The sequence below is a fragment of the Pempheris klunzingeri genome, chromosome 13 (genome assembly GCF_042242105.1).
Source record: "Pempheris klunzingeri isolate RE-2024b chromosome 13, fPemKlu1.hap1, whole genome shotgun sequence".
Taxonomy (NCBI): domain Eukaryota; kingdom Metazoa; phylum Chordata; class Actinopteri; order Acropomatiformes; family Pempheridae; genus Pempheris; species Pempheris klunzingeri.
In genome coordinates, this window is record NC_092024.1 from 11,164,266 (window position 1) to 11,191,499 (window position 27,234).

The 27,234-nt window shown below is 43.7% G+C and overlaps 6 protein-coding genes across 7 annotated transcripts; 4 read left to right on the forward strand and 2 right to left on the reverse strand.

Moving 5' to 3' along the window:
* Positions 1–38: 38 nt before the first annotated feature.
* On the forward strand, positions 39–2,264 carry noxred1 (NADP-dependent oxidoreductase domain containing 1). Its single transcript, XM_070843033.1, has 6 exons — positions 39–196; positions 732–913; positions 1,207–1,387; positions 1,464–1,618; positions 1,711–1,909; positions 2,108–2,264. The coding sequence occupies exons 1-6, from the start codon at positions 39–41 to the stop codon at positions 2,241–2,243; spliced, it is 1,011 nt and encodes a 336-aa protein (XP_070699134.1). The 3' UTR covers positions 2,244–2,264.
* Positions 2,265–2,556: 292 nt separating this feature from the next.
* On the forward strand, positions 2,557–5,801 carry tmed8 (transmembrane p24 trafficking protein 8). The gene is made up of 7 exons (XM_070842254.1): positions 2,557–2,635; positions 2,822–2,935; positions 3,295–3,406; positions 3,548–3,644; positions 3,761–3,854; positions 4,051–4,344; positions 4,491–5,801. Exons 3-7 carry the CDS (start codon positions 3,297–3,299, stop codon positions 4,706–4,708), a joined length of 813 nt encoding a protein of 270 aa, XP_070698355.1. The 5' UTR covers positions 2,557–2,635; positions 2,822–2,935; positions 3,295–3,296; the 3' UTR covers positions 4,709–5,801.
* A 1,436-nt stretch (positions 5,802–7,237) lies between these two features.
* LOC139211972 (rab9 effector protein with kelch motifs) lies at positions 7,238–10,364 on the forward strand. The gene is made up of 13 exons (XM_070842405.1): positions 7,238–7,317; positions 7,402–7,572; positions 7,661–7,766; positions 7,968–8,084; positions 8,180–8,293; positions 8,368–8,545; positions 8,642–8,764; positions 8,842–9,029; positions 9,121–9,317; positions 9,411–9,502; positions 9,589–9,643; positions 9,858–9,955; positions 10,111–10,364. The coding sequence occupies exons 1-13, from the start codon at positions 7,238–7,240 to the stop codon at positions 10,338–10,340; spliced, it is 1,749 nt and encodes a 582-aa protein (XP_070698506.1). The 3' UTR covers positions 10,341–10,364.
* Positions 10,365–10,821: 457 nt separating this feature from the next.
* On the reverse strand, positions 10,822–12,737 carry gstz1 (glutathione S-transferase zeta 1). Of its 2 annotated transcripts, none has more exons than XM_070841706.1 (9): positions 12,547–12,737; positions 12,145–12,196; positions 11,999–12,066; positions 11,775–11,855; positions 11,549–11,674; positions 11,366–11,441; positions 11,210–11,262; positions 11,075–11,124; positions 10,822–10,982 (listed from the first exon to the last, which is right to left on the reverse strand). In XM_070841706.1, the coding sequence occupies exons 1-9, from the start codon at positions 12,574–12,576 to the stop codon at positions 10,856–10,858; spliced, it is 663 nt and encodes a 220-aa protein (XP_070697807.1). In that variant the 5' UTR covers positions 12,577–12,737; the 3' UTR covers positions 10,822–10,855. The 2 variants fall into 2 exon arrangements, with proteins under 2 accessions (XP_070697807.1, XP_070697808.1); XM_070841707.1 differs by lacking the exon at positions 12,547–12,737 and adding an exon at positions 12,292–12,521.
* Positions 12,738–13,031: 294 nt separating this feature from the next.
* Positions 13,032–19,215, forward strand: LOC139211507 (methylmalonate-semialdehyde/malonate-semialdehyde dehydrogenase [acylating], mitochondrial-like). Its single transcript, XM_070841703.1, has 12 exons — positions 13,032–13,157; positions 13,681–13,722; positions 13,855–13,929; positions 14,298–14,459; positions 14,703–14,781; positions 15,297–15,599; positions 16,117–16,238; positions 16,595–16,784; positions 17,274–17,455; positions 17,567–17,746; positions 18,542–18,640; positions 18,749–19,215. The coding sequence occupies exons 1-12, from the start codon at positions 13,119–13,121 to the stop codon at positions 18,851–18,853; spliced, it is 1,578 nt and encodes a 525-aa protein (XP_070697804.1). The 5' UTR covers positions 13,032–13,118; the 3' UTR covers positions 18,854–19,215.
* Positions 19,216–19,432: 217 nt separating this feature from the next.
* On the reverse strand, positions 19,433–25,580 carry LOC139211508 (basal body-orientation factor 1-like). The gene is made up of 11 exons (XM_070841705.1): positions 25,537–25,580; positions 25,189–25,441; positions 25,029–25,094; positions 23,317–23,460; positions 23,138–23,218; positions 22,857–22,927; positions 22,043–22,187; positions 20,989–21,482; positions 20,673–20,777; positions 19,818–19,889; positions 19,433–19,590 (listed from the first exon to the last, which is right to left on the reverse strand). Exons 1-11 carry the CDS (start codon positions 25,578–25,580, stop codon positions 19,491–19,493), a joined length of 1,575 nt encoding a protein of 524 aa, XP_070697806.1. The 3' UTR covers positions 19,433–19,490.
* Between the last annotated feature and the right edge of the window lie 1,654 nt (positions 25,581–27,234).

Consider the following 27,234-nt stretch of genomic DNA (forward strand, 5'->3'; position numbering starts at 1 on the left):
CTCTCTGCTGGTCGTGCCCTTGTTGAGACTTTTAGGCGATGGTGGACGTCATTGCAGACTTGAGCAGTTTTTCTTTAGAGGCCGGACCGCCTGGGGATCAGAGGGAGCTGCTCCACCTGCGTGCACGCTCGGCTGGACTGACATTCAGCGGGTGCGCGCACGCAGTTTTCCTGTGTAAACTCGTGCAGTCAGTGAGGTGACTCACCTTTACCTGTACCTGTACCTGTACCTGTACCTGTAGGCCTGTCTATAGTGCTTATGACACACTGGGCGAATTTTACAATAGCTTGTTGTAGAATGTAACCAAATCCATTTACTCAAAATCTGTACTCAAGTAAAATTTAGAGGTATTTGTACAATTTTATGCAACTTGATACTTGTGCTCCACAAGAGTAATAATTCAGATTATTAATAAAAAATGATCAGCTATTATAGATTACTATAAGCAGCCCAGTTATGCGCTGAAATGAGCTCCACCTTTACCAGCGTCAACATTGAAGTAAATAATAAATATATATTATTCTGATAATATAATGATGATACATAAAGAGTACTTTTACTTTTGTACTTTCACTCAAGTGAAAGTACAAATATGAATGGAGGACTTTTTCTTGTAACAGAGTAGCACTAACACTGTAACACTGTAGCATTGCTACATTTTACTTGAGAAATAGACTAGACATACTAAATTATACTGTTTGCTAATTGATGGGCTGCCTGTTTTTATTTAGATGTATCATCAAAAGTCACCTGGCAAACAGAGATTCTTTGGCTTCAGGAGGAGATGGTGACCTCTGCGTTGGGATGCTTGGGATGGGTCACATGGGGAAGCAGTTGCTCCTCTCCCTCCTTGAGAAGTCTGACATCAAACCATCAAACATTAAGATCTCCAGCAGAAGACCAGAATTAGCAGGTAAACCAACTCTCCAAGTCACTCAAAAGTCCAACTGAAAGTTATTAAACTGCATTGTGTTTTCTTGCAAGTCAGACACTAATAATCCTGATGTCAATAATAATCCTAAAACAGCTGATGCAATGATAAATAGAAAATAATTTATAATAGCACCGTGTGTAAATACATACATACTACATATGACCTCCACGTATATAAATATAATATTTCACCATTAATTGCTTCCATGTACTGTGAAAAATTCATACTCAAGATCCTGACCTTGTGCTTTCCTTGTTTCCTCCTCATTTCAGTGGAATTTGTCCAGAAAGGAGTGGAGTGTTTCTTCGACAATCGCAGACTGGCGGCATGGGCAGACGTTCTGTTCATCTGCTGTCTGCCCTCTCACCTCCCCAAAGTCTGTTCTGATCTCCACTCTCAGCTGTCGAAGCGCTGCCTTGTGTACAGCTTCACCTCTGCCGTGCCTGTCAGCAGGTACCACCACATGCACACAGCATTCCTGTTTGCTGAGTTTTACTCGACGAATCAATTTCTTCATCTTTTAATTCAGGTTGGCGCGGCTTCTTGGACACGACTTCATTCTCAGACCACAGTATGACTTTGTGGCTTGTGACACTGCAGATGTGTGGCTGTCCTGCACTCGCCTGACCTCGGCTTTGACCGATCCTGTACTGATTGAGGCATCAAGCCCTCTTACAATGGGTGGTACGTCATTGCCATTACTGCAGGCCTATTTCTCAGGGATTGCATGATTTGACTTTGTTTACATCAAAGAAGTTACGTTCCTGTATGTTTAGGTGGCATTTCTCTGGGTCTGAACTGGGTGTGTGCAGTGTTGTACAGCCTGCTAAACCTCTGCACCTCTGCCGGTCTGGGATCCGGTGATGCCATCTGTCTGATCAACAACGTCCTCAAAGACAAATGGCCACACGCTGTGGAGTTACACTCACAGAGTTTCATCAGTGCATCTTGTGCATCTTCCCTTCTGGCAGAGGAGTGAGTGCAACACTGCAAAGCTCAAGAACAGACATATCTGTGTCATGTTTAATGTAATCCTGTCCAGGGAATAAGGCCCAATCCCACTGCAAAATCCACTCATGGATCAAGCCGTTACTTTTCCTTGTGTTGATTTAAGAAATACACTTTTTAAAAATAATGTTATGTTTTGACATGTTGTTCTTTTTTCCCCCAAAGGCCTTTTCCGTGGATTTCTCTCACTGATGTGCAGACCAAGGAGACACCACTGCAGTGCTTTCTGTCAAGCAGCAAATCAATGCAACACTGTATGTCTGCTGCATACAAGTCACTGCTAGAGACACCAGCAAATTAGGCAGCTACAGTCTGATGTAAAACGTAACTGTATATTTGCTGTGAGTCCACCACAGACGTATATTTAAAGGAAAAATTATACTGTACATTTGAATGAACAGGACTAAATTGTGTACTTTGTGATTTTTTTTCACTGTATAAAAAGCAGCATTTATCTTCTGTAATATATTGTGAATGCATCATAAATATAAAAAGTTCATGATAACATGCACGTGTCCACACATGATTTCTTGATTATTGCTTTATTTTAGGACACAGCAAAACACACCATCTAACAGACACAAGAGAAGAAGAAAAAGCACGCAGACTCAATTCAACACGGAACAGAGGTGCGCAAAGAAAGGACGAAAGAAGAAAAAAACAGAAATAAAGGAGTGTTTGCTGAGGGTTGGTGTTTGGATGTTGTTTTAAAAACCTAAGCCGCACAGTTGAACTATTAACCTGTAATCGTGCAGCATCTGGAGCAGCTGCGGGTAAAATCATAACTTATTGAACTTCAGATTCGCGGATTTTCGCCAACTCTCGAGAAAACACGGAAGTGTCAGAAACGGGTCTGTATTTTTTCCCGTCAGACGGCAGCAGCACCGTGGAGGGACCCGTCACGTGATTGCAGTGATACGGAGGCGTCTTTCCTGATGGCCTGAGCTGGACTGGAGTCAGACCGAGTTATCAGATTATCAGCGTCACGTCGTGGTAAGATAAGTTTGTGTCCGCTTTGCCCGCAGCCTCCTCGGCTGCGCTCTCTGACTGCCGGGCAGCGTTAGCTAACGGAAGCTAACCAGCTAGCCTCTTAGCCGCAAGCTAACGTCAGCTGATGAGGACCGGAGCTCATAACACACACACACACACACACACACACATTTAGCCTGTGCGGCTTCAGCTCCCCAGTGTGTTGTGAAAGAGGTCCATTAAAACCAGGCTTGTTTAGTTAGTTTATCTGCGTTGGGTTGCCAGTCTCAGTGCTGTCACCTCTCTCCCTCGCCGTGGTTGGCAGGGGCGGGGTTTCATCTTTTCCAGCCACGCAGGCTGAGGTGTTTGCCTTGTCTTTACAGCCATGGAGAGATTAGAGACCACATCAGAGCTCCAGTCGCGGCTGTCCTCCCTGTCCTTCTCGTCGTTCCCCGGAATAACATCCAAGCAGTGCGACAGCCGCCCGCTGGACAGGTAGCCTGTTGCTGCAGAAAGTGCTGCTTGTAAGACTGCTGTAAGCAAACGTGTTGCCAGTTGTGCTTGTTGCGCCCTGATGTCTTAACAAATGAAATATTGTGATGTTGTGTTGCTGCTGCTGTACTCTCTGCTCCTCAGGCTCCAGAATACAGAGCTTTCACAGAGCTGCACCCAGTCCGAAAGCCGAGCAGACATGGAGGAAACCAAGCAGGAGGACTCAGGACAGCACACTGAGGTAGTTAATATTTAAGTGTGTTGGAAGAGCTGTCAGTAAGAGGCAATAAACAGGGAAGTGCAACATAATATCATCTCTAAGCTGTGACAATGAGGCATATGTGTTTGCATTTTGAGGGTAATGAAGAGGCCCCTGCTGAGCCGGCCCTGGGGGAGGGAGGCCAGGAGAACAACAGTGCTGGGAGCTGTCAGCTCTCCGCTGAGATGAAAGGTGAGCGCCCTCCGAGCAAGCCATAATGACTGCTGCTTTGTTTTATCTGTCACTTGGATGCAGGGATTTCATAAATGTGCCACTCTTGGCTCTAAAAACACAAATCTACAGTTTGATGAATTGTATCTAAGCGAGTTAAATGAGTCGTTGTTGTGCTCTCTGTGGACACACGGCCACTCGTGCCTCCTGATGGCAGCCGAGATGCCTCCCCTCAAACCCCCAACAACGTGGACATCTGCCGCGCTGAAGGAGCTCAAGGCGAAGCTCCGAACGGAGGAGGACAGCGTGGTCACGGTGTACCGGGGCGACATCATGACAGTTCACGTGCCCATCGTACCAGAGGCCAAAAAAGTGTGCTGGGAGTTTGCCACAGACGGCTACGACATTGGCTTTGGCATCTACTTTGACTGGACTCCTGTCACGAGCCGGGCAATCACTGTGCACATCAGCGAGTCAAGTGATGACGAAGACGAAGAGGAGGAGCTGGAAGGTCAGTTGTAAATCAGAAGGTTTTTTTTTTTTTAAACCTGTTTAGCTGGATGTATAAATCGCACATATCTTCTATAAAAAAAACATCAGTCCCTGTGTACCTTCAAACGCACCATAACTTTGTGGTTCATGTGATTTCTCTTGCAGGGCCTGTTGGTAACGGAGACGTGGAGAAGGGCTCCAAAACTCAAACCAACTCAAACCTGGCTGAGATCTTACCTGTATACCGCCAGGACAGCCACTTGTCCGTCCACGGGGGGAGCCACGATTTTCCAGGTGAAGGCACCTACCTCCTGAAGTTTGACAACTCCTACTCACTATGGCGAAACAAAACTCTTTACTACAGGGTTTATTACAGTGCCTGACATGCCAATTTATTGTTTATGAATGTATACTTTACAGAAGAATACTACTCTTAAGAACGATGAACTATTTTTGATTCCATATTTTGGGGGGGGGGCGGGAAATGAAGTTATAATAGAAAAGGTTAAATATAGGCATATCTATTTTTTATCACTATCACCCTGTGTTGAATATATATGCTCAGATAGTTTTGAACGCACCATTTGCTCCAATGTCTCGCCGATAGATATTTGAAGAATATGTGCCATGTTCCCATGTATGCACTGTGCTCTTTGGTCAAGTGCCCGACCTTAAAAGATATATCGTCTTCGGCCGTAACATTTTTATGGTAGCAGTGATCAGGGAACACCTGCACAGAATATATTTCGCCCGGTGCTCAGAGTTCTGAAGAAGTGGAGGTTTTTCTGTTGTGTGTGCGCCTTCTGTGGTTACGTTGCTTTGTTGTTGTTACTTGTATTTATCCTCCTGCTTCGTAGCATAACTTATTTTTTATGTGTTAAACTGAATCACGTGATAAAGGAGAATATAATTATACAAATATACAAAGCATACAAATTCTGTGCACAGAGCTGTCTACTGTCATAATGGCAAAAGATATAAGATGAATGTACTGAAGCAAGTGGTTTTCCAAAGTGTGCTTTTTATGACACAAATAAGTCATCCCATATCACATAAAGCTGTTATTATGTAATATAGACTCAATATTTACATTTGCCTCATCTGCCCACGCACTCTTTAATTTGCCGTTTCGTAGGCAGGGAGCGGTTGTAACGTTTCATCTAAATGTATTTTGTGCACAGGTCTATGTAGGTAAAGGTCAGTGTGTTTGTTTTTGAATATCCTCAGTGCGTTGGGCATACGTGTGTCGACTAGCTTTGTTCCATTTTGTTTCTAAAATCGCCGTTTGTACCACACTCACGCTCTCCGTGTGCATATTCCCAAAGATGTCACAGATGTGGCTGCCAATGCCACATACAGTTTAAAGCAACAAGTTTAAAGCTTCACACGTTTGCTGTACTGTACCTTTACTGTAAGTTATGATGACGTGTTCCTGAAATTTTTATTCCACAATAAAGAGAGGATTGTCTAGCTTTCCTTGTGATTCATTTGGGTATTGGATCCACTATATGAACACTGCAGTTTGTAGATGATAGTTCAGCCACTGAAGAGCAGGTAAATGTTGCAATATGACACTTTAGAGATGTCATTAAGACCGACGGCGTGCGCAGTCCTCTCCACCTGAGACGCCATCGTTTCATAGCAGTCTCACTGCTGATGCACGATTAGAAAGCGCTTCAGGAGGGTCCCCTGTGTTTCCATTAAAATGTGGCATTAGGGGATTGATGTAATTAGACGTGCTGATGAAACCAGGTTTTATTTTCAGCCGTCCCCAAAGGGCCAGTCACAGTCCACACTTGCATCCAGTCACTCATGTTTAACTGGATCTCTATAAAGCAGAAGGATAAACACATTCTTAAAGTGTTCTTATGTGATGCTACTCCAAATATGCTGTGTTTTTAGTTGTAACTCCACCTTGTATGCAGCCAGTGGGTCTACAGCTTGCATTTTCGTGGCGCAGTCCTGTGTTGGACAATAACAAACGAACCTTGTGAGTACCACACTCAGTCAGTTAGACGTTGATGGTGAAAACATGTGGAACGGAGACATGCGGCAACTTATTGCATGCATTGATCTTGTTTTCAGAGATAAACTGCGATATTTCTCCACACACCAGCCAGACAAATCTACTCCGTGCTTATTTCTTGTTTGGTGCTGATTGAACTCTGAGGGTATATTTGAGACTGCAGTCTGAGGTGTTGTTGTGTTAAACTGCATCATAATGAAGGTGCTTTCACCTCCAGAGAGGATGAAAATCATTTATACAGTCCATCACCCCAATTACAACAGTAATTGTACACGAGGGAGGCAGAAGAGTTACATAAAACAATACAACACTGAAACTGACATGTAAAAGTTATTAGACAAATGAAAAATAATACTTAATCTAATCTCTATCTATCTATCTATCTATCTATCTATCTATCATTAGCCTTAAAAAACGTATTCAGTATAAAACCTTTGGCTGCACTTTAACAAAGCAGCCTCACAAATTTGAGGTGAATCAATTTCTGTTATGCCGACAGAAAGAGTATGAAAAGAGATCTAGTGGTAAAAATATACTCTAGCTGCTGTATTGACTTCACTTGTTCCACTTTAGACAGGTGAGGTCAGTAATTAGACGAGATTAGACGATTTTTGCTTGTTCAAAACACCCCAGCACACACATGTTGGTGCGGTCACACACACACACACACACACACACACACACACACACACACACACACACACGCACACACACACAGTGCAGGTGTTGAACAGAGTGACCGCGTCTTTTCCTGCTAATCAATAAATTAACTGTGCTGCGGTTTCACGTGTGCTGTTTCACTGCGGCCTGGAGCTGGAGTCAGCCAATCAGAGGTGTTCTAGGCTGCACCAAAGTTCAGCTGGCTGTTTGCTTCCTGATCCTGTGGATGAGACCCTGGACCAGCATGGGGAGGCTGAATTTTTATGTCCTTTGGTCCCTGCGTGACGCTCCTCGGCAGTTCATCAGGTAAGAAAAAAAAAAAAAAAAGCCGCATGTGGAAACTTTTCACACACTGATGCAGCCGCTGAAGCATGATCTCACCCTGCGCAGCAAGTCCGACCGAAGGTGCTTTCAGGTCCACATGCCGCTGCCTCTGCCCAAACAGCTGGTCATCTTTGGTCTTGGAGAATGGAAATGCAACGAGAAAACGATCACTGTTGAGGTGGTGGTCGGTGCAGAAGTACCGCCACAGACGATTGGGACCCTGTCAGCCCAGGCAAGGTGTGTAGAGAGGAGGGGGGTTTATAGCTTTTACGGAAAACCCCGAAAAAACTCGAGTCTAACTTGGTCGAATTGACTTTGAATCCAGGTGCCTGATCTGGGAGGGTGACTGGAGCTCTGACTTTGTGGCAGTGGCAGCAGAGAGAGGCAGGAGAGGAGTTTGTGGCAAGATTGTGCTGACAGTGTGTGGGGAGGTAGGAGGTGGTTCAGCATAAGGAAAACAACCATAAGTATTCTGTAACATACACTGTGACTCCATACAGCTGACAATGATGGTTATTAACATGGTTTCGAGCTGGATTTTCCAGGTTTTAAAGGCACATTCCGTGGACTCTTTGGGACATTTTCTACTTTTCCCTGCTTTGTTTCATGCGATGACCTGTGACCTACCACAGGATAAAACCAGCGTCTTCAGCAGCACTCCTCTGGTCCAAAGGAAATGTCTGTTTCCAGAACAGCACAATTCTACCGATCTCTCATGTGCATTACACCAAAGTGCTGGAAATGACACGGTGAGATACATGGAAGTAAAACAGTTCTGCAGTGAGCTGCTTTTTTTTTTTGTTGTTGTTGCAATATTTCACTATTGTCCTGGTCATTTTTGCAGATAACTCCCAGCTCCTCACACTTGGGTGATAGTGTTTGCTTTTCGGAGATTCAAGTAAATAAAATTGACACCAGTGATTTCACTGTGGGAAATAAATCCTCAGCTTGGCCCACGGTAAGAGTCACGCTTAAAGAATACATTCAAGTCTGAGTGTGAGACAAGCAGCTCATTCTGTGGTCTCCCCGCAGGATAAGACGCCCAGACGGACGGTTATTAGTAAGAGAGGCCACCTGACCTGGAGCTCCGAGGACATGGACAGCCTCACGGAGGACATCGACCAGGCTTCAACGCCCAAGAAAAGGAGGCTGTCCAGGATGAACAGTCAGGAGGAAATGATGGTGCAGATGAAGAATGACAACAGAGAGGGTCAGAAACACACGAGCACTAAATGAACGTTACAACCGCTGTGGTCGTATCTGAATGCACAGGATGGGTTTTGACGGAGATCACCATTAGTTTCAGTGTGTCCATCAAAGCGCTGGAGCCACACAATGTGTCTGAGTGACCCGGACACGGCCATCCTCATCGGAGGGGAGACGGCTGATCAGAACTACTGCAAGGACTCCCTGTGGAAGCTCGAGTTAGGTCAGTTTAGAGTTTCTCAATGAATTATTTCACTCATGTGTTTTCCCACATTAAGTTTCTTCTTTACCACTTTCCAGACAATGACTTCTGGTTCCCCATGAACTCCTCTGCCTCCGGGCCCGAGCCACCGTGTGCCCGGGGACACTCTGCGACCTATGACCCCGACTCTAAGTCAGTCTTTGTTTACGGCGGCCTGAGGGAGGGTCAGTGCTACAGCCAGCTGTACATCCTCAATACTCTGACCTGGAAGTGGAAGCTTGTCACTGTGGGTTTGTCACGACTTCTGCAGCAGTCCTCCATCTTCCTCTTGAATACTCCAGCAAACGTATAGGAAATGCTCTCTTTTGGTTTATTAGGCGCGAGGGAACGTTCCAAATTTGGCGTATCACTCTGCGGCCTTTTACAAGAAGGAGCTGTTTGTCTTTGGTGGGGTTCAGCCGAGCCATTCCTCTGGCGATAAACCCTGCAGTAACGCTCTGTACATCTTCAACCCAGAGTTTGAACTCTGGTACCAGCCGATTGTGGAGGGGGACAAACCTCTGCCTCGCTTCGGGTCAGTCCTCTTTTCAAAGCAAGAACAGGTCACCCAAATCCTGTTTTTATATTCCTTAAATATTGATCCTGTGCTTCTGATCGTATTGAACAGACACTCGGCCACGCTGATATCACAGAAGTTGATAATATTTGGTGGAAGGAAGACCGCTACATACCTTAATGATCTCCACGTACTGGATCTGGGTAAGAAAGACTTGGTGGCTGGATTAGGTAACAGTTTTGTGTCCAGATTTAAACTCATAATTTTTTCTTCTTCTTAATGAGGGAAGGATTCATGGAGTACACAGCTGTGAAGTGTGGGAGCATGGCACCACTGCCTCGGGGGTGAGTGCAGAACTAATCAGCTTTGAAAAATGTCATCGTTGTAGCCATCTGGTATTTTTGGTATCTTGGGCAGATAGAAATGCATTTGAATTTAATGAATTAAATTTGAATTTTTTTTTTTTTAGCTTAATCTGAAACAGTGAGTGGTTTGAATATTACGGCTTTTGAACAAAAATGGTACATATGAAAGACTTCCTTGCTTGTACATGGACAGGTTTCATGCAGCTCTACCAGTGTCAGACAACAGGATCTTAGTCAGTGGAGGCTGCAGTGCCATTGGAGCCCTGCAGGATGTTCATATTTTCAACACTGGTGAGTGCGTAATTTGTGCCACTTTTATCTGATTTAATAAGAAAAATGGTAAATAAAACTAAGTCCATCATTGTTCAGTAAGGTCTGTTTGGAACAGAAACAGACAATTTTACCCTGTTTTGATGTGTCACATATCAGCTTTGATTTCTCCTCAGACACTAACATGTGGAGCTCAGTGTCATCTCCTCCACTTTGCTCCAAGCCTCGCGCGGGACACAGCATGATAACGTTGGGCTGTTCCATCCTAACGGACGCTGAGAAGCACCAACGGGGTGAAAATGTCCGCGTCCAGTGCACATTGCTGGTGTTCGGTGGGTCAGACTGCTCCGGTACCTTCTACAATGACACAGTCAGATGCACAGTGGACGTCCCTGGTGACAAGTGATGGATTCATACAGGGAGGGACAGTTGTTTTGCTCATTGTTAAACTGTTTAGATGCTCTGATCTGCTGACCTAATAATGTGAAAGAAAGATGGGATTTCTAAGTGTTTATCTTTACAAGTCCCTTTTCTACTTGTTTGTCTTTTAAATGGTTTCTGATCTTTGTTTGGTGTATTATACAGCCTAGACTTTACTGCAGCTTCCTTTTTACTCCTTTATAAGTCTCTTTAATAACCATCCACACTGGCAATATGCTGCGAGCAGGGAACGGAGAGGTTTTGCACTTTGCATAACAAATGTCTGATCTGCATGTTTTACACATCACTTTATGTTCTTTACCTTGTCCCCACATATCAGTATGTATTTGAGGGTAAAATGATGGACTGGCTAAAGTAAAAATGCTAATAAATATTTTTGACTCAAGGTTTACTCGTTATTCAAAGAAACTGCACTGAAGTAGAACTATTTTCAAAAAATGTTATTTAATAAAGTTGCTCCAAAGCTGCTGAGTTGTTGTTCTATGCACGCAGATCAGCAGGTGTGTCTGGCTGGCGAGTTGGGTGGCTCACATTGAAAGCTTCAATCTCAAGTAAGGTTTGATTTAACCTTTTGATAGTTGGATATTGCCCAACGTCCACTTTGAACCTGTAATGATTGAAGACAGAGAGATTGTAGGGATTTTATGCCAACAGGGCTATGTTGATGTTGCAGCTTTTATGCGTTTTCTGATTACATACCTCTCTGCATTGTAGACCTGTGGCACCAGACAGATGTCTGCCATGGATATCTAAACAGAAAGAATTGAGTCAGATGAAGAGTTTCTGCTGTAAATGACTGCTGTCATGTCATTAATGTGACAGTTGTGCTCTTACCTCGTCGCCTACACAATATTTCCCAGCCGTTTGCTTCAGAATGGGCTCAAGAGCTGGAAGAGAAAGGCGCACATAAATAATACTGTAAAGGAAGTGGTGTGATGAAGTCTTGGAATAGCTCAGGATGGACACTTAAGGAGAAGAGCATCCACCAACCTTGAAAGCCACGATCAATGAAGTGCTGAGCCCACTGCAGCTTTTCTGCTCCAATTTTCTGAATCACGTGCAAATTCTGAAACATCCAAGTTGTTCTACCGTCACACCTAAATTTGCAGCCATTGACTTTTGTAATCCAGAATAGCTTCAGTTTGACTTTGTAATAATTGGGACTGTTCTCACCTGCAGAGGCTGTATCCCAGAGGCAATGACATCGCTTATCATCCGGACCTGGGCACGTTTCTGTGGGTCTGCTGGGAGAAGCCGAGGCCCTGGCCTGGTCTCATCGATGTACTGGATCACCGCCAGCTGTGTGAGCAAAAACGAGAAACATTTTCAGTAGTATTCCAGTGGGTTCACTAAAATGTGGTTTTGTAGAATGACACGGGTGAAGAGTTTGGAGACTCACTGACTGAGAGAGGACGATGCCATCAATTTCAACTGCAGGCACTTGTTGCATGGGGTTTAATGTCTTGTACTGTTGTGTAAACTGGAGCACATGCAACATTTAAAAAACACAAGTAGCCATAGTAGTTGATAAGTTTATCATGCTATATGATCCATCAACTATTTAATCATCATGTGCAGTATGTCATTTTTGCATTGCATGTGGATCCTGTTAATATACTGTACCTGCAGACCTCCGTCCTTAATCAGATTCACTGGAACCTGGTCATATTCAATACCTTTGAGAGCAAAAGCTGTTGCACAAAAACTTAATTATCATCTTGTTGAATCACTTCAAATCAAAGTTAGTCAAAAGCTGTGGCATAACTTACCAATGCGGACCCTCCAGGAGCAGGAACTTCTGAAGTATCCATGAAGAACAGGCTGCATGGGGGGGAAACAAAAACGCTCAGTCCATTTGAAAACACATCACATGTTTAACTTGACATGTTTAACTTTTCTTGTGCCCACTGGTTCACCTTGGTTTGGGTTGCCATAGCCTTTTCCCACTTCTCAACAACTAGACTGAACTAAATGTAGCAAGCGGTTTCCGTAAAGTTTAATAGTATCATCATCCTCCAGCAGCCAATAGGATGTGCTGCTAAAACCCCTCCTACCTACTCTTTGGTCCATGACTAAGCAACATCTGGGATTCATATGCTTCACATTAGAGACCTGCTACACACACACACACACACACACTTGGCAAACAGCGGGCAGTGTTAGTACAGTACCTTAGCGAGGCAAACTAAGGACAAGTGCATTGTTGTGGCTGCGATAACCTTATCGCCTCTTTAGGACAAGCTCTGCTGCTAGCTTAAACAGAAACTATTATGTCCTGCACATTTCACAGCAAAGACCCTCTTCCTGTCCTCTACGATAAGTATATAATCACGTAAGCGTGGCTCGGCTAGGAGGCAACACCCCCAGCCTGGACTTAGCTAGTTCTTCTAATATTTAGCAGAGCACTTGGTCACAGTTCATCTCCGAGTTGCATAATTTCCAGCCAGTGAGCGGAAGACGGCTCCAGCCTCTTATCCAATCATTGGCCGAGCTCCACAGCTAAGGCGGGTTTATCTAAAGACTCAGCCGGTGATTGGATAGAGTGCACCCACAGTAAGCCAATCAGGCTGCGTTATTTATAGGGAGTGCGAACCTGCAGCCAATGGCAAGCCTCGGATCTCCTCAGAACCCGCCCACAGGGAATACATCTCCGTGACGGCTGGATGCTGTCTGCTACGGGCCACCGTCCTACCTGCGGAGTTTGGTCACATCAAGTCGGGCTGCACTTGATAACATTTCCACCATGGCGACAGCAACACTCAGGTCCGTGCTGAAGACGAAGGTGAGACTCAAAAGTGTTATAACTCTCCTTAGATGCAAATGACGCAGGTAGGTTTGACAGCTCACATTGTTTACAAAGTGTCATGTGGTGCAGGATTTATGTCTGGGTTGCTTTAAACAGCGATTTATTCCTCACAGATGGGATTAGCTTCACTTGTTTCTAGTCTTCAGAGGAATTTGTAGGATATTCTATATGCCCAGACTTTTTAATAAGGCACTGCCCATTATGAGTTGATCTACAGTATGAAGCAAGTTTAGTGATTATTAATGCAAAACACAGAAAACTCACTGTGCACCTGCTGATTGGACTGCAGACATTCCTCCTGTCAGCTTGACTTTGTCCCCTTCAGGCCTTCACAACTCAACACTTTGTAGTTGCTCATTAATCTTGTGGGCCTTCAGGCTGCAGCTGGAACCAGCTGGTTTTGTACATTTAATATTTTACCACACATGTTAACCAAACCTACAGTTTTAGCTTATTGCAATGTGATGATTTTAGACTCCCATCTGTGTTTCTTCGTCAGGTCCCGCTTAAAGTGGGCCGCATGTGCTACTCCTCCTCTGTGGTGAGTTCAGAACAGTGCACGCTCGGGCTGACATGTCAGTCTGCTATTGCTCTTAACATCAAATGCCATACACAAATGTAATAATCCACCTGCTGACTAAATGCACATGTGGTGTAACACCTGTCCTCTCAGCCCACCACCAAGCTGTTCATCGATGGGAAATTTGTTGAATCCAAGACTTCAGAATGGCTGGACATTCACAATCCTGTAAGTATTTCACCAGGCCTGGACCTGGGTGCCTGATGATGCCACGCTCTGATTTGGTAGCTCTTACATGGCTCAGAACTCTGTAGAGTTGCTTAACCTGTTATGTGTTACATAATGTTTAATGCCTGTGCCCTCTGTTAACGTGAAATTGCAAATGTAGAAATTTGTATTCAAGTACCAACACAAGTGTAAAATACATCTAATCATAACAAAATTGCACTAATTGCCAATGAGAATTATCACCTACTTCCTGTTGTTTATAATAAACTCTGACCTGCATATTTGTGGAAGCCCACAGATCTCAGTTAAGCATTCACCTTTTACCCAACCTTAATATTGTATTAATGTAAAATTTCTCTGCTCTGCAGGCTACCAATGAGGTGATCTCCCGTGTACCCAAAGCCACCCAGGAGGAGATGTTGGCTGCTGTGGACTCGTGCTCCCGAGCCTTTCACTCCTGGTCCGAGACCTCCATCTTGGCTCGGCAGCAGGTCTTTCTACGCTATCAGCAGCTTATCAAGGACAACATTGTAAGTCAAAGGGTCACAAAGTAAAAGGTCCAACTGAAAACTAGTTTACTATTTAGCTCTGTTCAACTTGATTTTATTCCATTGTACAACTGTCACATTTGACCTAATGTGTAAAAAAATTTGCCTTTAAACCTTTCCACATTAGTTACAAGCCTGCTGTGTACATTAGATTCTAAACTCTAGTTCAGATTATACATAATGTAAATGTGAAATCAAAGGACTGACACGAGGGGCGTCTTTCAGAAAGAACTTGCCAAGGCCATCACAGTGGAACAGGGCAAGACCCTCGCTGATGCAGAGGGGGATGTGTTCAGAGGATTACGTAAGTTTATCTCAGACTCACACACACACACACCTTTTGTAAGGGCAACAAACAGGTAAACGTTTGCCTGGGTTGTAGGCTTGAACTTGGTTTGTTGCACAAATGGTTAATGAGTTATACTAAACCAGAACAAAGGGCGGTTTTCTTCATGAGCCCTTTGAATGATTGCCACCGATTATTGCTGTTCTTCTTCTTCTTCTTTTTACCTATCAATTACCTATTCAAGAAAAGATATCTAATAACTATTTTGATGCAGCTGTAAATATACTGTTTTCCACACAAGATCAGTATTGATACCATAAAAATGATTCCATTAAGGATCATACACACACACACACACACCACACCGACAGCTTGTATATACACAGTCATCTCCAAAAACGAATCAGTCTGATTCAGATTAGCTGATTATAAATATACCACACATAAATAATTCTTTCACAGCTTGACACATCTGCAAAAAAGAAAACGGATTAACAATGTATTGCGTGCTGTTTGTTTTTTTTCTTTTGCAGAGGTTGTGGAGCATGCCTGCAGCATCACCTCTCTGATGCTCGGTGAAACCCTGCCCTCCATCACCAAGGACATGGACACCTACACCTACCGCCTGCCCCTTGGGGTGTGTGCGGGAATCGCCCCGTTCAACTTCCCAGCCATGATCCCTCTGTGGATGTTCCCCATGGGCATGGTGTGCGGCAACACCTACTTGCTGAAGCCCTCGGAGCGGGTGCCAACCTGCGCCATGCTGCTGGCAAAAATGCTGCAGGATGCCGGAGCTCCAGATGGGACTCTAAACATTATCCACGGCCAACATGCTGGTAAGAGTTGTAAGAGCATACTGAAACCAGTGGTGCTCCTTCTGGCATTTAGCAGATCAAAACAAATCAGTTTTATAAATCAGACAGACAGGCTACATGTGAAGCTACCACAAAGCCGTTCTTTGACAAATACACCAGTTTTTCCTCTTTAATCTAACTTTCAAGTAGAGCTAAAACAATTGGCCGAGTAGTTGATAGACAGAAAATGAACTGATATATTTCTATGATAAATTAATGGTTTTAGTCAGGTTTTTTTTCTGATAGAAATACCAAACATTTACTATGTCCAACTTCTCCAGTGTGAGGATTTTCTGCTGTTCTTTGTCTTTTACGATGGCAAACTAAATATCTTTGGGTCTTGGACAGTAATTTGGACAAAACAAGACATTATAGCACGTCATGTCATGGTTGTTTGTTCTCTGTAATGCAGCAACACACAGTATTTGAAATATACCAGTGATTATTAGTAACTGTGGGTGATTTAAAATCACTAACTATAACCATCTTTCTGCCACAGCTGTGAATTTCATCTGTGACCATCCGGCCATCAAAGCTATCAGCTTCGTCGGCTCAAATCAAGCTGGGGAGTATATTTACGAGAAGGGCTCTAAAAATGGCAAGAGGGTTCAGTCGAACATGGTGAGTATCAGATGATAAAAACAAGCTGAAGTTTGACGTAAATGTCCAGAAGGTGGCAGCATTGGCCAACAGATTGTTGTTGTGCTTTTGACCTTCATCCCTCCTCCTCCTCACTGCCAGCTGTACAGATGTGAGAGGGTGCAAAACAGAGACGGCAGCTGCGCATCCCTGTTGTAGAGACAGACTGTGAATTATAATAGATTCGTTTCCCATCAATCCCATATGGGTTAATGCTAACTATAAAAAATGTGTAGATTGTATGTAATTTCTGATATGATGTTCTCACATGTGACTAACCTGCTGCTGTCATGTGGAGATCAAACAGCAGAAGGCTAACCCCTTCTCATGTATTGTAGGGAGCCAAGAACCATGGTGTGGTGATGCCTGATGCCAACAAGGAGAACACTCTGAACCAGCTTGTGGGCGCTGCGTTCGGGGCAGCGGGACAACGCTGCATGGCTCTGTCCACAGCCATCCTGGTGGGCGAGGCACGGAGCTGGCTGCCGGAGCTGGTGGAGCGAGCCAAGGCCCTGCGCGTGAACGCAGGTACAGCGCCCCGTCACCACGCCCTTCACCTCCGCCTGTGCTGAGCCCCCGAGGGCCTTTTGGTTTAGTCATCTCGGGGGCCACCCACGCCGCCCTAACCACACCTCTCGCCTTTTGCCCTGTTGTAACTTCACATTGGAGTCAGCTGGGAGAGAGGGCTTGTTGAGTCAGCCATGCTGCAAATTTGTGGCCAGATCTGCGGCCCAGAACTAAAAAGCGGTTCAGAGCATCAAATCCTTTTGAGAAAGGATGTTGATGTGGAGTGAAATGATTCTCCCCGTTCGTAGTGATATGGACTCTAATTTGTGTAGTACACAGGAAACCCGAAAGTATCCATTTTTGAGGGAGTGCCGCAGGGTGCCCCTCGTCCTGGCTTTTGCGTGTTTGTGGCAAAAGACGCATTTGAATGTCAGTGCCCTTAATGTGCTCACATCATGCAACTACCACATGATGAAACCTTATAGCTGGTTGTTTTTGGGGCCCTGCTAGGAGACCAGCCTGGTGCAGATGTGGGGCCTCTGATCTCTCCCCAGGCAAAGGAAAGAGTCTGCAGCCTGATACAGAGCGGCGTGGATGAGGGAGCAAAGCTCCTCCTGGACGGCCGAAGCGTCAAGGTCAAGGGTTACGAGAATGGCAATTTTGTGGGTCCCACCATCATCGGGAGTGTCACAGTACGTGGGTTGAATATCTTCTGGTGAGCACTCATGTGCTTCCATCCAAGTGCCATTAAGAACTCAAAAACTAAACTGCCAGTGAAAGTGCTCTCCTTTGTGCCCTCACAGTCTGAGATGAAGTGCTACTCTGAAGAGATCTTCGGGCCTGTGTTGGTTGTGCTCGAGGCAGACACTCTGGATAATGCCATCAGTTTGGTCAACAGTAACCCTTATGGCAACGGCACAGCGATCTTCACCACAAATGGCGCCACTGCACGCAAATACACGCACGAGGTGGACGTGGGCCAGGTGAGTGGCTCCAGCCTCCAAATGTGCTCCTCCTCTGTTTTGGGAGAAAGGAGACATTCACATCCCTCTGTCATGTCCATACAGCATCTCAGGAAGGGAGTTCATCACATTTCTGTTTTGAAAACCTTCACACACATTAAAAGCAATTATTTTCCATGTCAAGAATAGACTTGTTTACTTGTAATAAACACATTCGGCAACCCCTTCCCTCCACTTCCCCACCAGTCAAGACTACAAATAGGTACAGCAAATATGTGTCTGTTTAATGAAAACAGGGGGACATAGAAACATTTTCCGGGTAGTATTCGAGGAGGGAAATCTTAAATTAAACTCAAAAGGGATTCCTAGGGTCCTGTTCAACGTTGAGGCGTAAATATGGCCAGCCTTTCCCCTGTTTGTTTGCCTGTGGAGCCTTAGTTATGCTCAGTGTTTGCTGTTCACATGTCGGGGAATGCTGTGCAGGCCATGTGCTGTACTCCTCTCCAAACCTCGATGCAACAAACATCTACTTTTCCTTTTTTTCCCTGTCCCTGCACCTTCGCCAAAAGGCCCTAGTGTGTCCAAACTTATTCCCACTGTTTGAAACATTCTAAACCAACCGTACCATGCTTCTTCTGCCTTCACGATGAAATGTTTAGTTTAGTTTCTCTTCCCTTTCATAAGACCATGCTATGCCTTAGAAGCTGCAAAGATAAGCCGCAGGTTTAGATGTTAGTGCGATCATGTAATTATATATCATGTATTATAAAGCTTACACTTATTGAAATGAAAAGGGAAAATATTTGTTTTCTGCAGGTTGGGGTCAATGTCCCCATCCCTGTTCCACTGCCTATGTTCTCCTTCACTGGATCAAGAGGATCCTTCAGAGGGGACATGAACTTCTACGGAAAACAAGTAAGAAACAAACACGCATCCGTTTGTTAGTGGTGTGTGGAACGCACAGATGAAGCAGGTTATAGGTTTTGATGTAAATGTTTGTTTTTCACCCCTCCCCATCTCCAGGGCATCCAGTTCTACACACAGATCAAAACGGTAACCTCACAGTGGAAAGCTGAAGATGCCACCTTGAAAAGTCCTGCAGTTACCATGCCGACTATGGGACGCTAAATACTCCGTCCGAGTGCTGCTGCTCAGTCCGTGAAACCAGAAGACCTAGATGCCATTCTTCCGCATAGAAAACAGCATTATGTCCATGTGAATAGTACACTAATGCAAGGGGTTAATTAATGCTCCTCCTTTTAAAGACTATATTAGATATGTGTGTATAGATACTTTGTACATTTAAACCACTGGCCAAGATTTTAACTATGCAAAACATTGTACAGCTTAGGCCCAATATTAATTTATCAAATACAGCCAGTATTGAAACTGTATGTGTATGTCTGTGTATAATCCCCATGAATGAATGAATGAATGTTGTGGCAGCTGGACACACTGCATTGTGTAGTCCTGACACACCATCCAATGACTGATCCTGTATTATCTAGTGCACATTTTGCTATCAGTGCTCTGTGGGTTTGTGTTGAGGGAACAGATCTCTTTTTAAATGGATTTTGACAAATTCAAACAAGCTTCATGTATAAAAGAACAGTCACGAGTCTCATATACGTGCATGTTAAGATATTTATAATGAGAAGAAACAAACATGTAGTATCCCACTATACACATGATCGACACTGTGGGAAGTGCACAAAGTAGAGGCAAACAATCCAAAGTGATGTGCAATGTAGTGGTCACACAGAGGTCACGCGGTGTGCACATCAGGCAGGGTGTTTGGGTTGGAGGGCAGAACGGACTCAGGCGCCTGTGTGATGAAGGTGGCTGGGGAGCACTCCTCTCTAATTCTGGAAGACAGTCATCATTATGCACTAAATAACAATAAAACACTTTTATATAGCATTTATAACACTAAAATGCAACTGACTGATAAATCACACATGGGCACTCATGTTCTCACAGCCAATGCCATTTCAGCTAAACATGGAATGTGGGACCAATAAATCTGTACAGGCTTCGTAATTGCAAGGATGAGGTAGAACTTAAATTCTGGTACATTCCTTTAGTGTCTTACCCGGTGGCATTGCTGTCAATGAGGCTCTTCTTCTCAGAGGAGGTAGACAAAGCCAGATGTTTGCTGGACTTCCTATCAGGAAAATGCAGAGTTGCAGTCAAATACAGAACCTTGTAGTGAAAATACATGTTTTAGACACTGGTGTCTATTCACTCAGGCCTGCAGCCTCGCTTGGAAAGGGGTTACTCTGGGTCAACATAATGCACATGGACTTGGACGCAGCTAACAGACTCTCGAGTGGTCAAATGTTCTGTGTTATTCTGCTGGACTAGGTGCCAGACCACTGTTAACATGAATATACATCTCCTCTTGCATGCCAGACCCCCATACATCCAGATCCCCTGCGCACTCCTTTCTGAAAATCATGTTACCAGCTGCTCTCTGACCACAAGTGTTCAAAGAACAAAATAAACTGCTGGTGCACGTGAAGAGGGACCAATAGGCTGAAAGCAAATCGACGTGACCAGATGTTTGTTTCCAAGCACACGACTCTGCGGCTGGGCCTATTTTTACTATTGTGCCCAGACTCTTTCTTCATTCTTTTTAAGCAGCTGGATGGAAAAGAAAATTGGTTGAAGCCTAACTGATGTTTTATGGTATCCTCTTCTGCTGAGAAAATGGCTGTTTAAAACATTAAAAAGAGGGAGGAGTCACCAGAAGTTCAGCCTAAACGACTGCTTGGTGGTACCATACTTTGGTCTTCAGAGGCAGCTGATCCAGAACTTTCAGTTCATTTTCAGGGATTACAAGTGGATGGTACAGTATTATTTAAGATGAAGTCAATGAGCAACAGACAAGCAACAGCAAGTGTTTTGCTGAGACAAACAAAATACAATTATTGAGAGGTTTTATTACCTTTCCATCTGTCCATTCATTTTAGCAAAGAGAAGCCTGAGCACTTGTTCCTTCTGCTCCCAAGTGAGATCTGAGATTTCAACCTTGCTGCCTGGTTCATGAGTCCTTTAAAACAGGTGGATGGCATCAAAATGAATGTTCTCTGCTTTTGCACAAATTCTGTTACATATATAGACTGTATACGTGAACCATGAAGAGTGTTCTGGTTTATAATCACTGAATGAGCTGCAAGTGACTTGGTGCTGACAAACGTAAATTTAAAAATACCACACAGACACACTGTATGAGTTATGGAAATTATTTGAGGTGGACCTACCACCTTGCAGCTGCCTCCATGTCCGAATGTACAGAGTTGGTACTGTGGGGGTTCTTATGAAAGGTGCGGATGGGTGGGAACTTTAGCTTTCCTGTTGTGGCTTCTCTAACCTTCCAGTGATAAGCCTGTAGTGCCTCCTTTTTGTATTGCAGCCTGCTGGCCTTGATCTCCTGCTTCACCTGAGCCAGCGCCTCATGGAAGAACTGCTCCAGCTCTGTGCGCTGCTCCACAATGGTGCCCGCTAGCCGCTTGATGTTCCCCAATTCCCTCTCCCGCATGGCAAGTACTTTCTGCAACTTCTCCAACTCTACCTGGCCGGCCTGGATGCTGACCAGTGTTTTCTCTTTGTCCTCCTCCCTCTCTCGTCCAAGTTTCCCAGCTTTTAGCTCTAGGGCCTGCTCCAGGGAGGCTACCTTGGCCCTCAGTTTAGATAGCTCCTTTTTTTGGGCGTCCATCTGAGCTGCATTCTTCTTTATGGTCAACTCAAACATGTTCTGGGTGAGTAGACAGAAGAGCAAGGTAGTGAGATCTATGACACTGAGCTAACATTGGGAAATCCTTTCATTTTCATGCCAACATAGCGCTGGAACACATAATGATTTGTGTGCTAGCCTGTGCTGCTGAGTGAGTGGCCGAAGCTTCAACAAGGCAGATTTACTTCCTTCATTTACTGTCATCATCAGAGTTAAGATTAATGTGCCCAATATTTATTTGTCTTAAAGAATCAGTGCCAGAAACCTGTGAAGGAAAAGCCACTAAATTTGAAGCCATAGACCAGTGGAAACTCACCACAACCACTGACCACTGAGAGGCTGGGTAGTAGTCAGGAGATGGGGAGGGGGGTAGGAGTAGGACCACAAGCAAAATACACAGGGTCAGCACAAGTAAACAACACAAGGGAAAAACCATCTGAAATACCTTCTGCACAGCTCTGACAAGTGCTTCATAACTAAAATCATTGAAAATGACTTTATGGAGGTGAATGGTCTCTATCCAAGGCCGGTTGGTGTCTAATAGTAACACTGCTGTTTGCTATCCTATGGTTCAAACATACCCTGTCCAGTGCTAGGGAGGCATTTTCCTTAGCCAGTGAATTTGTCAATTTCTGCAGGTCCTCTTCTTCCTTCATGTGATATTTTAGGGCTTCGTTGAGGCGGACATTCTCCTTGAACACAGATCGCGAGGCATCGTCCAACTGCCTAAATACAAACAAAAAAAGAACTGAAACACTAATTCTGAACTCATCCATATGAATCTTAGTTTAATGCCAGACCCCTGCATGGAGTGTTCCAAGTAGAATAAAACAAAATCTTTATAAAATATTTAAACACTGTTTATCAGTCAAGGTGGTAAAAGCTGTGAAGGCGAGTTGTGATCACGTAGAGCATACCACACATTTTTGCTCTCATTTTCTTTACTGGGTCAGCGTACTCGACTTTTAAAAACAGGCCAAGTGTGTTCAAAATGAAATCAATTATGGACGGTAAGAGCAAACGGCAGGACCACACCAGTATCAATGTTGATATTTTATGAGGGGTAAAAAATAACTAAACATAGCAGGAGTGAAACATACATCTTATGGCCTCAAAAGTAATAAACTATGGTCATCCACACACACACATTAGACTCTCCTCCCTGCAGGATGTTCTGGGGCGGCTGAAGATGTGATCATTGGCTTCGGTGATGTACACTATCTGAACACGACCAACCAGTGTGGTCAGGAAAATAACATTAGTTTTAGTTATATATATATTTATATACATAAACACTTGTGTGAGTAAATTATTTTTTCTTTGCGTTCTGAGCACATCAAAGAGCAGTTTAAAGAATAAAATTAGATTGTGAAGGGACAGCGGAAACAAACTCACACAACGGCTTCATTGTGGGCCTTCTCCACCACCACGGATATTGTTTGCTCAGCCTCCCTCTCCAGGCGAGCCTGCAGGGAGATTTGCAAAACTCCCTTGATGGACACAATCAGCGCCTAACTACATCTTCCCTCATCTGCCCATGAACAGGCGGCCACCCTTCCACAGCTGGTTTGACGGATACATTTTCAAATAAGGTCACTTTTACTGTGCTTAAACCTCATTATCAGTCATTATTCTCCAAACTGATCAAACATTTTTAGATAATAATAACACAATACCTTTTCTTTGAAGAATCTGTACTCCATTTTGTTGAGGTTTTCCCTGTGCTCCTTGTCAGCAGCGCCCATGCTTTCTCTGATCTACATATTAAATAGGTCATGGTTATTAACGTCCAAGCAAAAAGAAACAACCACTCTTTAACAGGAGACATTTTCTACAGTGTTTTCTTTTTCCTCACATCGCTCAGCTCCTGCTCCATCTGGGCTTTCCTCTTCTCAAACTCCTTAATTTTCCTCATTCCATCCTGGATCATGTTAAAGTCACTCGACTTCTTTCTGAACAGTTCCTTCATCTCATTGATTTGAAGTGTGTAATATTCAACCTGTTGAAACAAATAGTGCAATTAGACAAATAGAATGCAAAAACTGTCCGCGTATTAAATGTGCGTCTTAACTGTAAAAAAGAACGTATCCACTCTGCTGCAAAGTTCCCAAAGGAGCAGCTGGTAGGGAAGAAGATTTTTACACTAAAGTTCACACAGTCCAAGCTCTTTGGCAAACCAGCAGAAGCACAGATCAGTCAGACTAAATACCTCAAGATGCTACTGTGGAAAAGTCAGTCTGAGCAAGAATGTGACAAAATGACCAAAGTCATGAGAGACTAGCAAAACACGCAGCCACAACCATGTACATGACGACTAAATGAGAGGTTATCAACCGTCTGATTACAACTTTAGGCCTAATCGTTATTCTTCTCACAACTCTGTATACGTTCATCTACATCAGTGCACCAATCTACAGTATTTATTCATTTATTTCAAGTTGGTTTGCATTATGTGTCATTTTCAATCTGTGTGCTCTATCAAATGGTCAGCTTTCCAAAACATATCCATCAGTTTCAAGTCAAAAGTGACTAGTGTTGTTAGTGTTGGATGCATCTGTCCTTTTCCTCATGCTATGCAGAGACTACAATTAGAAAAGTATTCATGGAATCACGATTTGGCTGACTGAATTTGTCCACGCTCAGAAAGTTTCATCATGTCTCTCCTTTGACAAAAGTCAGCGCATTCATTCCCTCTGAGTGCCTTTGATGGAGCCGTTTCCATTAGCTAAGCCCATTTTCAAGATCGCACATTTAATTACCTCACAATGAGAAAGGGGCTCAGAGCTTGAAGTCACATCTTCAGCGTCAACCACACAACAGTACCCACCCCCCCAAAAAACTGGACATATGTGACATGTGACTGACTCCATACATGTCTAAAATAGAGATGTTTCAAGTTGGTCCAGACCATGCCTCTTTTTTCCTCCTCAGAAGCTTATTGAAGTCCATTTTACCAGCATGAAGTAAGAGCTGGGAGATGGAAAACAGCTGCTAGCAAAAGAAGCAAACGTTTTTTTTCATACCTTATATTTGCCTAGTAAAGCCACTTGAATTTTGTCATGTCATTTTGATAGCTTGATCTTAACTACAATGTGGATATAAGGAGTCAAAATAAGTTCCTTTGGTGTGTGTTATGCAACTTAAGCTGGTATTTCAGAGTAAGTAGGATCTGTGTGACATGTGAGGTATGGTTTACACATCAGTCAGGACCAATAGGGTGACTGCCTTCTCCCGACCAGGCACTTTATTATGCTTTTTTTTTTTTCCCTGCGGGCACTGACATAGATTAAAATAACATTAGACCATGCAACTTGGCATGTGAGGGTTTGTTTTTTTTCAATTATTTTTTTGCTTTATGGTCGCTTTGTTCGGTTGTTTTTTTCTTACATAGTGTCAACATAATTACACACGAGACAGCTGTTAAGACACAGCGCAGCACATTTTTGAGATGCTGCAGGTTTAACTTGTGTAAATCACATCACGTTACCATCAACATGCTAGCTTGAGCATGTTTTGTGGGCTCGAGTCGCATTTCTTTTCTTGTGGGCTGTTTTAAAACGAACTCACCACTTTGTTTTGCTCGTCACGTGCAAGTGCGGCTTGACTTTTGAGGCTTTTCTGCAGCGCGTTGATCTGTTAGAAGAAAAGTGACAGTTAGTGACATACAGTTTCATCATTCACACTCACTCACACACACACACACACACACTAAAGTCACCCCACAGACCTTCTCCTCTTTGGCTGCATCCTGTCTCTTCAGAAAACCAGTCATGTCTATGGTCTCCTTCTCCGCGCGGTACAGCTGGTTGGTGAGCTCCTCGTTGGCGCGCGCCAGCTTGCGGCAAGCCTCGCGGTACTGCGCGAGCGACTGGTCCGTGACCTGTAGCCTCAGCTCCCAGAGGGCAGCGGCGGCCTTGGCCTTCTCGATGTCCGACTCTTTGTCCGCCTTTGACTCCGGCTTGCCCTCCTTCTTTCCTTTTCTGTGACAAAAAAATAAAAAATACACCTCGAGTTTACGCGTGAACGTCAACGCAGCAGAGAAGTGTACAGTTTAACTACAAAGGTAGGCTCTTACCCGGCTTTAGCCCGCTTTACTTTGGCCACTTTCTTCTTCGGCATCTCTGCTTGTCTTTGATAAAATGCGACACAAAACAAAAAACGAGTAGATGAGTTTTCACCCCCGTGTTTTGGGGTTTTTTTTTTTTTTACAGTTTGACTAACGCTAACCAGCTCTGTGTCACCTGCTGTCAGTGTTTGCGTTGCCTTGGAGACGCTGTAGCCAAGGAACAGGTCAAATTTCCGTAGCAACCTCTAGTGTGCATTTAAGCCTGGGCTGGTGCAAATTGTGGGGTCTGAAATACACTTTTAATGTCTGTAAAAACACAACATACCCATTAATGTATATTTATTTTCTTAAAAAATACATTAAGTTGCCCCATGAGACAGTTTAGGTTAGTAAACAACACATCATCCATGTTCGCAAACAATGAAAGGGCAAAGAAGTACACAAGAATATTGAATAATAAAAACAGAAATGACAAACTGAACTAACCCTTGAAACTACAACCAGGCTTTAACTGTAAACACATACAATGACTGTGCCTGGTCATCTTCTGAAAATGCTCAGTACAAATCTGTCTTCTGTTGTATTAATGTAGCACTAATGCTAATTGTATTGTGAATTAATATGTACACATAAAATAAATAGGTAAGCATACTGCAGAGAGCAACAGTAAGATACTGGATAATAATGATGGTAAAAAAAACAACAAAATTCATAAAACAAAATGTAAATATTTGGAGGAAAAGATGACTGCACACAGAATTTATTATATCACCATGTTTTGTCCACATTTTTTTCTTTGGTTGCAGTTTTTAATATCTCTCCACCTGCAAAGACTGCTTGTCTTGTATAAATAAAGGTTTTAATCAATCAAACAACCAATCAGCGTTGGAGATGATAAGATCAGATGTCTGTTCTGCTCAGCAGTCTCTGGACTGACGCAGAATAGCTGTATTTGTCACTTGTGTTGTAATTACAGTCTTCTCAAGCTGGAATCTATCAAACAAGATCTGTTTGCACATGATCTCCTCCCACATGATGACATGAGATACATTTGGCTCCTGTCAGCAGTATTGTCCATGTTGTCCTGAAAAGAACTATGTGTAACTCGCTGCCATCCCCACATTTGTTTTTTGCTGCAGTTATGGGAAAACCACTAAGATCAACGTAAACGCAGTTGGCTTACATCTTCGAAGAAGCTCACCCAAAAGAAACAATGTAAGTTTAGTGCAGGTCATAATTCAAGTTCAAAACCACAGAATTCTCTACATTACAGTATCTTGTTCAGCTTTCTGCAGGAGCCTGAGGGTGTACATCCAGTCTGGATTATTCATCAAACGAAAAAGTAGATATCGCAAAAGTGTTGGGTGTAGCTACTGTAAACTGAATCATATAGGGTCGTTCTCTGCTCTGGCATCATGAACAAAGTTTGAAGACTAAATTTAAAGGTAATTACTATGACAGTGAGGAGAGAAAACTTAAATAACCCTGAACTTTTCAAAGCTGTCATTATCACTGGAATTGTAATGACAAGGTTTGGGTCTCTTCAATGGACTTTTTGGGGTAGGACACCCACAAACATGGCATTCCTGAGGGTAACATTGCAGCATATTAATGATATATTGCACAGTGCAGATTACAAAGCTGGGGTCCCTTCTCATGCTTTACGGTTTCAGTTAACTTGCAACAAAATACCAAAATTGTATTGAA

What these genes read in the sequence shown, in the direction of transcription:
- LOC139211972 (XM_070842405.1), top strand. Translation starts at nt 7,238, where the DNA reads ATGAGACCCTGGACCAGCATGGGGAGGCTGAATTTTTATGTCCTTTGG. An exon ending in GCTCCTCGGCAGTTCATCAG is followed by an intron (nt 7,318 to 7,401) that starts GTAAGAAAAAAA and finishes CACCCTGCGCAG; the next exon opens with CAAGTCCGACCGAAGGTGCT. An exon ending in ATGGCACCACTGCCTCGGGG is followed by an intron (nt 9,644 to 9,857) that starts GTGAGTGCAGAA and finishes GTACATGGACAG; the next exon opens with GTTTCATGCAGCTCTACCAG.
- LOC139211507 (XM_070841703.1), top strand. Translation starts at nt 13,119, where the DNA reads ATGGCGACAGCAACACTCAGGTCCGTGCTGAAGACGAAG. An exon ending in GGCTGGACATTCACAATCCT is followed by an intron (nt 13,930 to 14,297) that starts GTAAGTATTTCA and finishes TCTGCTCTGCAG; the next exon opens with GCTACCAATGAGGTGATCTC. An exon ending in AGCTTATCAAGGACAACATT is followed by an intron (nt 14,460 to 14,702) that starts GTAAGTCAAAGG and finishes GGCGTCTTTCAG; the next exon opens with AAAGAACTTGCCAAGGCCAT.
- noxred1 (XM_070843033.1), top strand. Translation starts at nt 39, where the DNA reads ATGGTGGACGTCATTGCAGACTTGAGCAGTTTTTCTTTAGAGGCCGGA. An exon ending in AAACTCGTGCAGTCAGTGAG is followed by an intron (nt 197 to 731) that starts GTGACTCACCTT and finishes GTTTTTATTTAG; the next exon opens with ATGTATCATCAAAAGTCACC. An exon ending in CAGAAGACCAGAATTAGCAG is followed by an intron (nt 914 to 1,206) that starts GTAAACCAACTC and finishes TCCTCATTTCAG; the next exon opens with TGGAATTTGTCCAGAAAGGA.
- tmed8 (XM_070842254.1), top strand. Translation starts at nt 3,297, where the DNA reads ATGGAGAGATTAGAGACCACATCAGAGCTCCAGTCGCGGCTGTCCTCC. An exon ending in GCTCTCCGCTGAGATGAAAG is followed by an intron (nt 3,855 to 4,050) that starts GTGAGCGCCCTC and finishes TCCTGATGGCAG; the next exon opens with CCGAGATGCCTCCCCTCAAA. An exon ending in CGAAGAGGAGGAGCTGGAAG is followed by an intron (nt 4,345 to 4,490) that starts GTCAGTTGTAAA and finishes TTTCTCTTGCAG; the next exon opens with GGCCTGTTGGTAACGGAGAC.
- gstz1 (XM_070841706.1), bottom strand. Translation starts at nt 12,576, where the DNA reads ATGCACTTGTCCTTAGTTTGCCTCGCTAAG. An exon ending in CCTTAGTTTGCCTCGCTAAG is followed by an intron (nt 12,197 to 12,546) that starts GTACTGTACTAA and finishes CCCCCCATGCAG; the next exon opens with CCTGTTCTTCATGGATACTT. An exon ending in CAGGTCTACAATGCAGAGAG is followed by an intron (nt 10,983 to 11,074) that starts GTATGTAATCAG and finishes CAATCATTACAG; the next exon opens with GTTCAAAGTGGACGTTGGGC.
- LOC139211508 (XM_070841705.1), bottom strand. Translation starts at nt 25,580, where the DNA reads ATGCCGAAGAAGAAAGTGGCCAAAGTAAAGCGGGCTAAAGCCGG. An exon ending in ACAGATTCTTCAAAGAAAAG is followed by an intron (nt 22,928 to 23,137) that starts GTATTGTGTTAT and finishes ATCTCCCTGCAG; the next exon opens with GCTCGCCTGGAGAGGGAGGC. An exon ending in ATGGAGGCAGCTGCAAGGTG is followed by an intron (nt 20,778 to 20,988) that starts GTAGGTCCACCT and finishes CCTGTTTTAAAG; the next exon opens with GACTCATGAACCAGGCAGCA.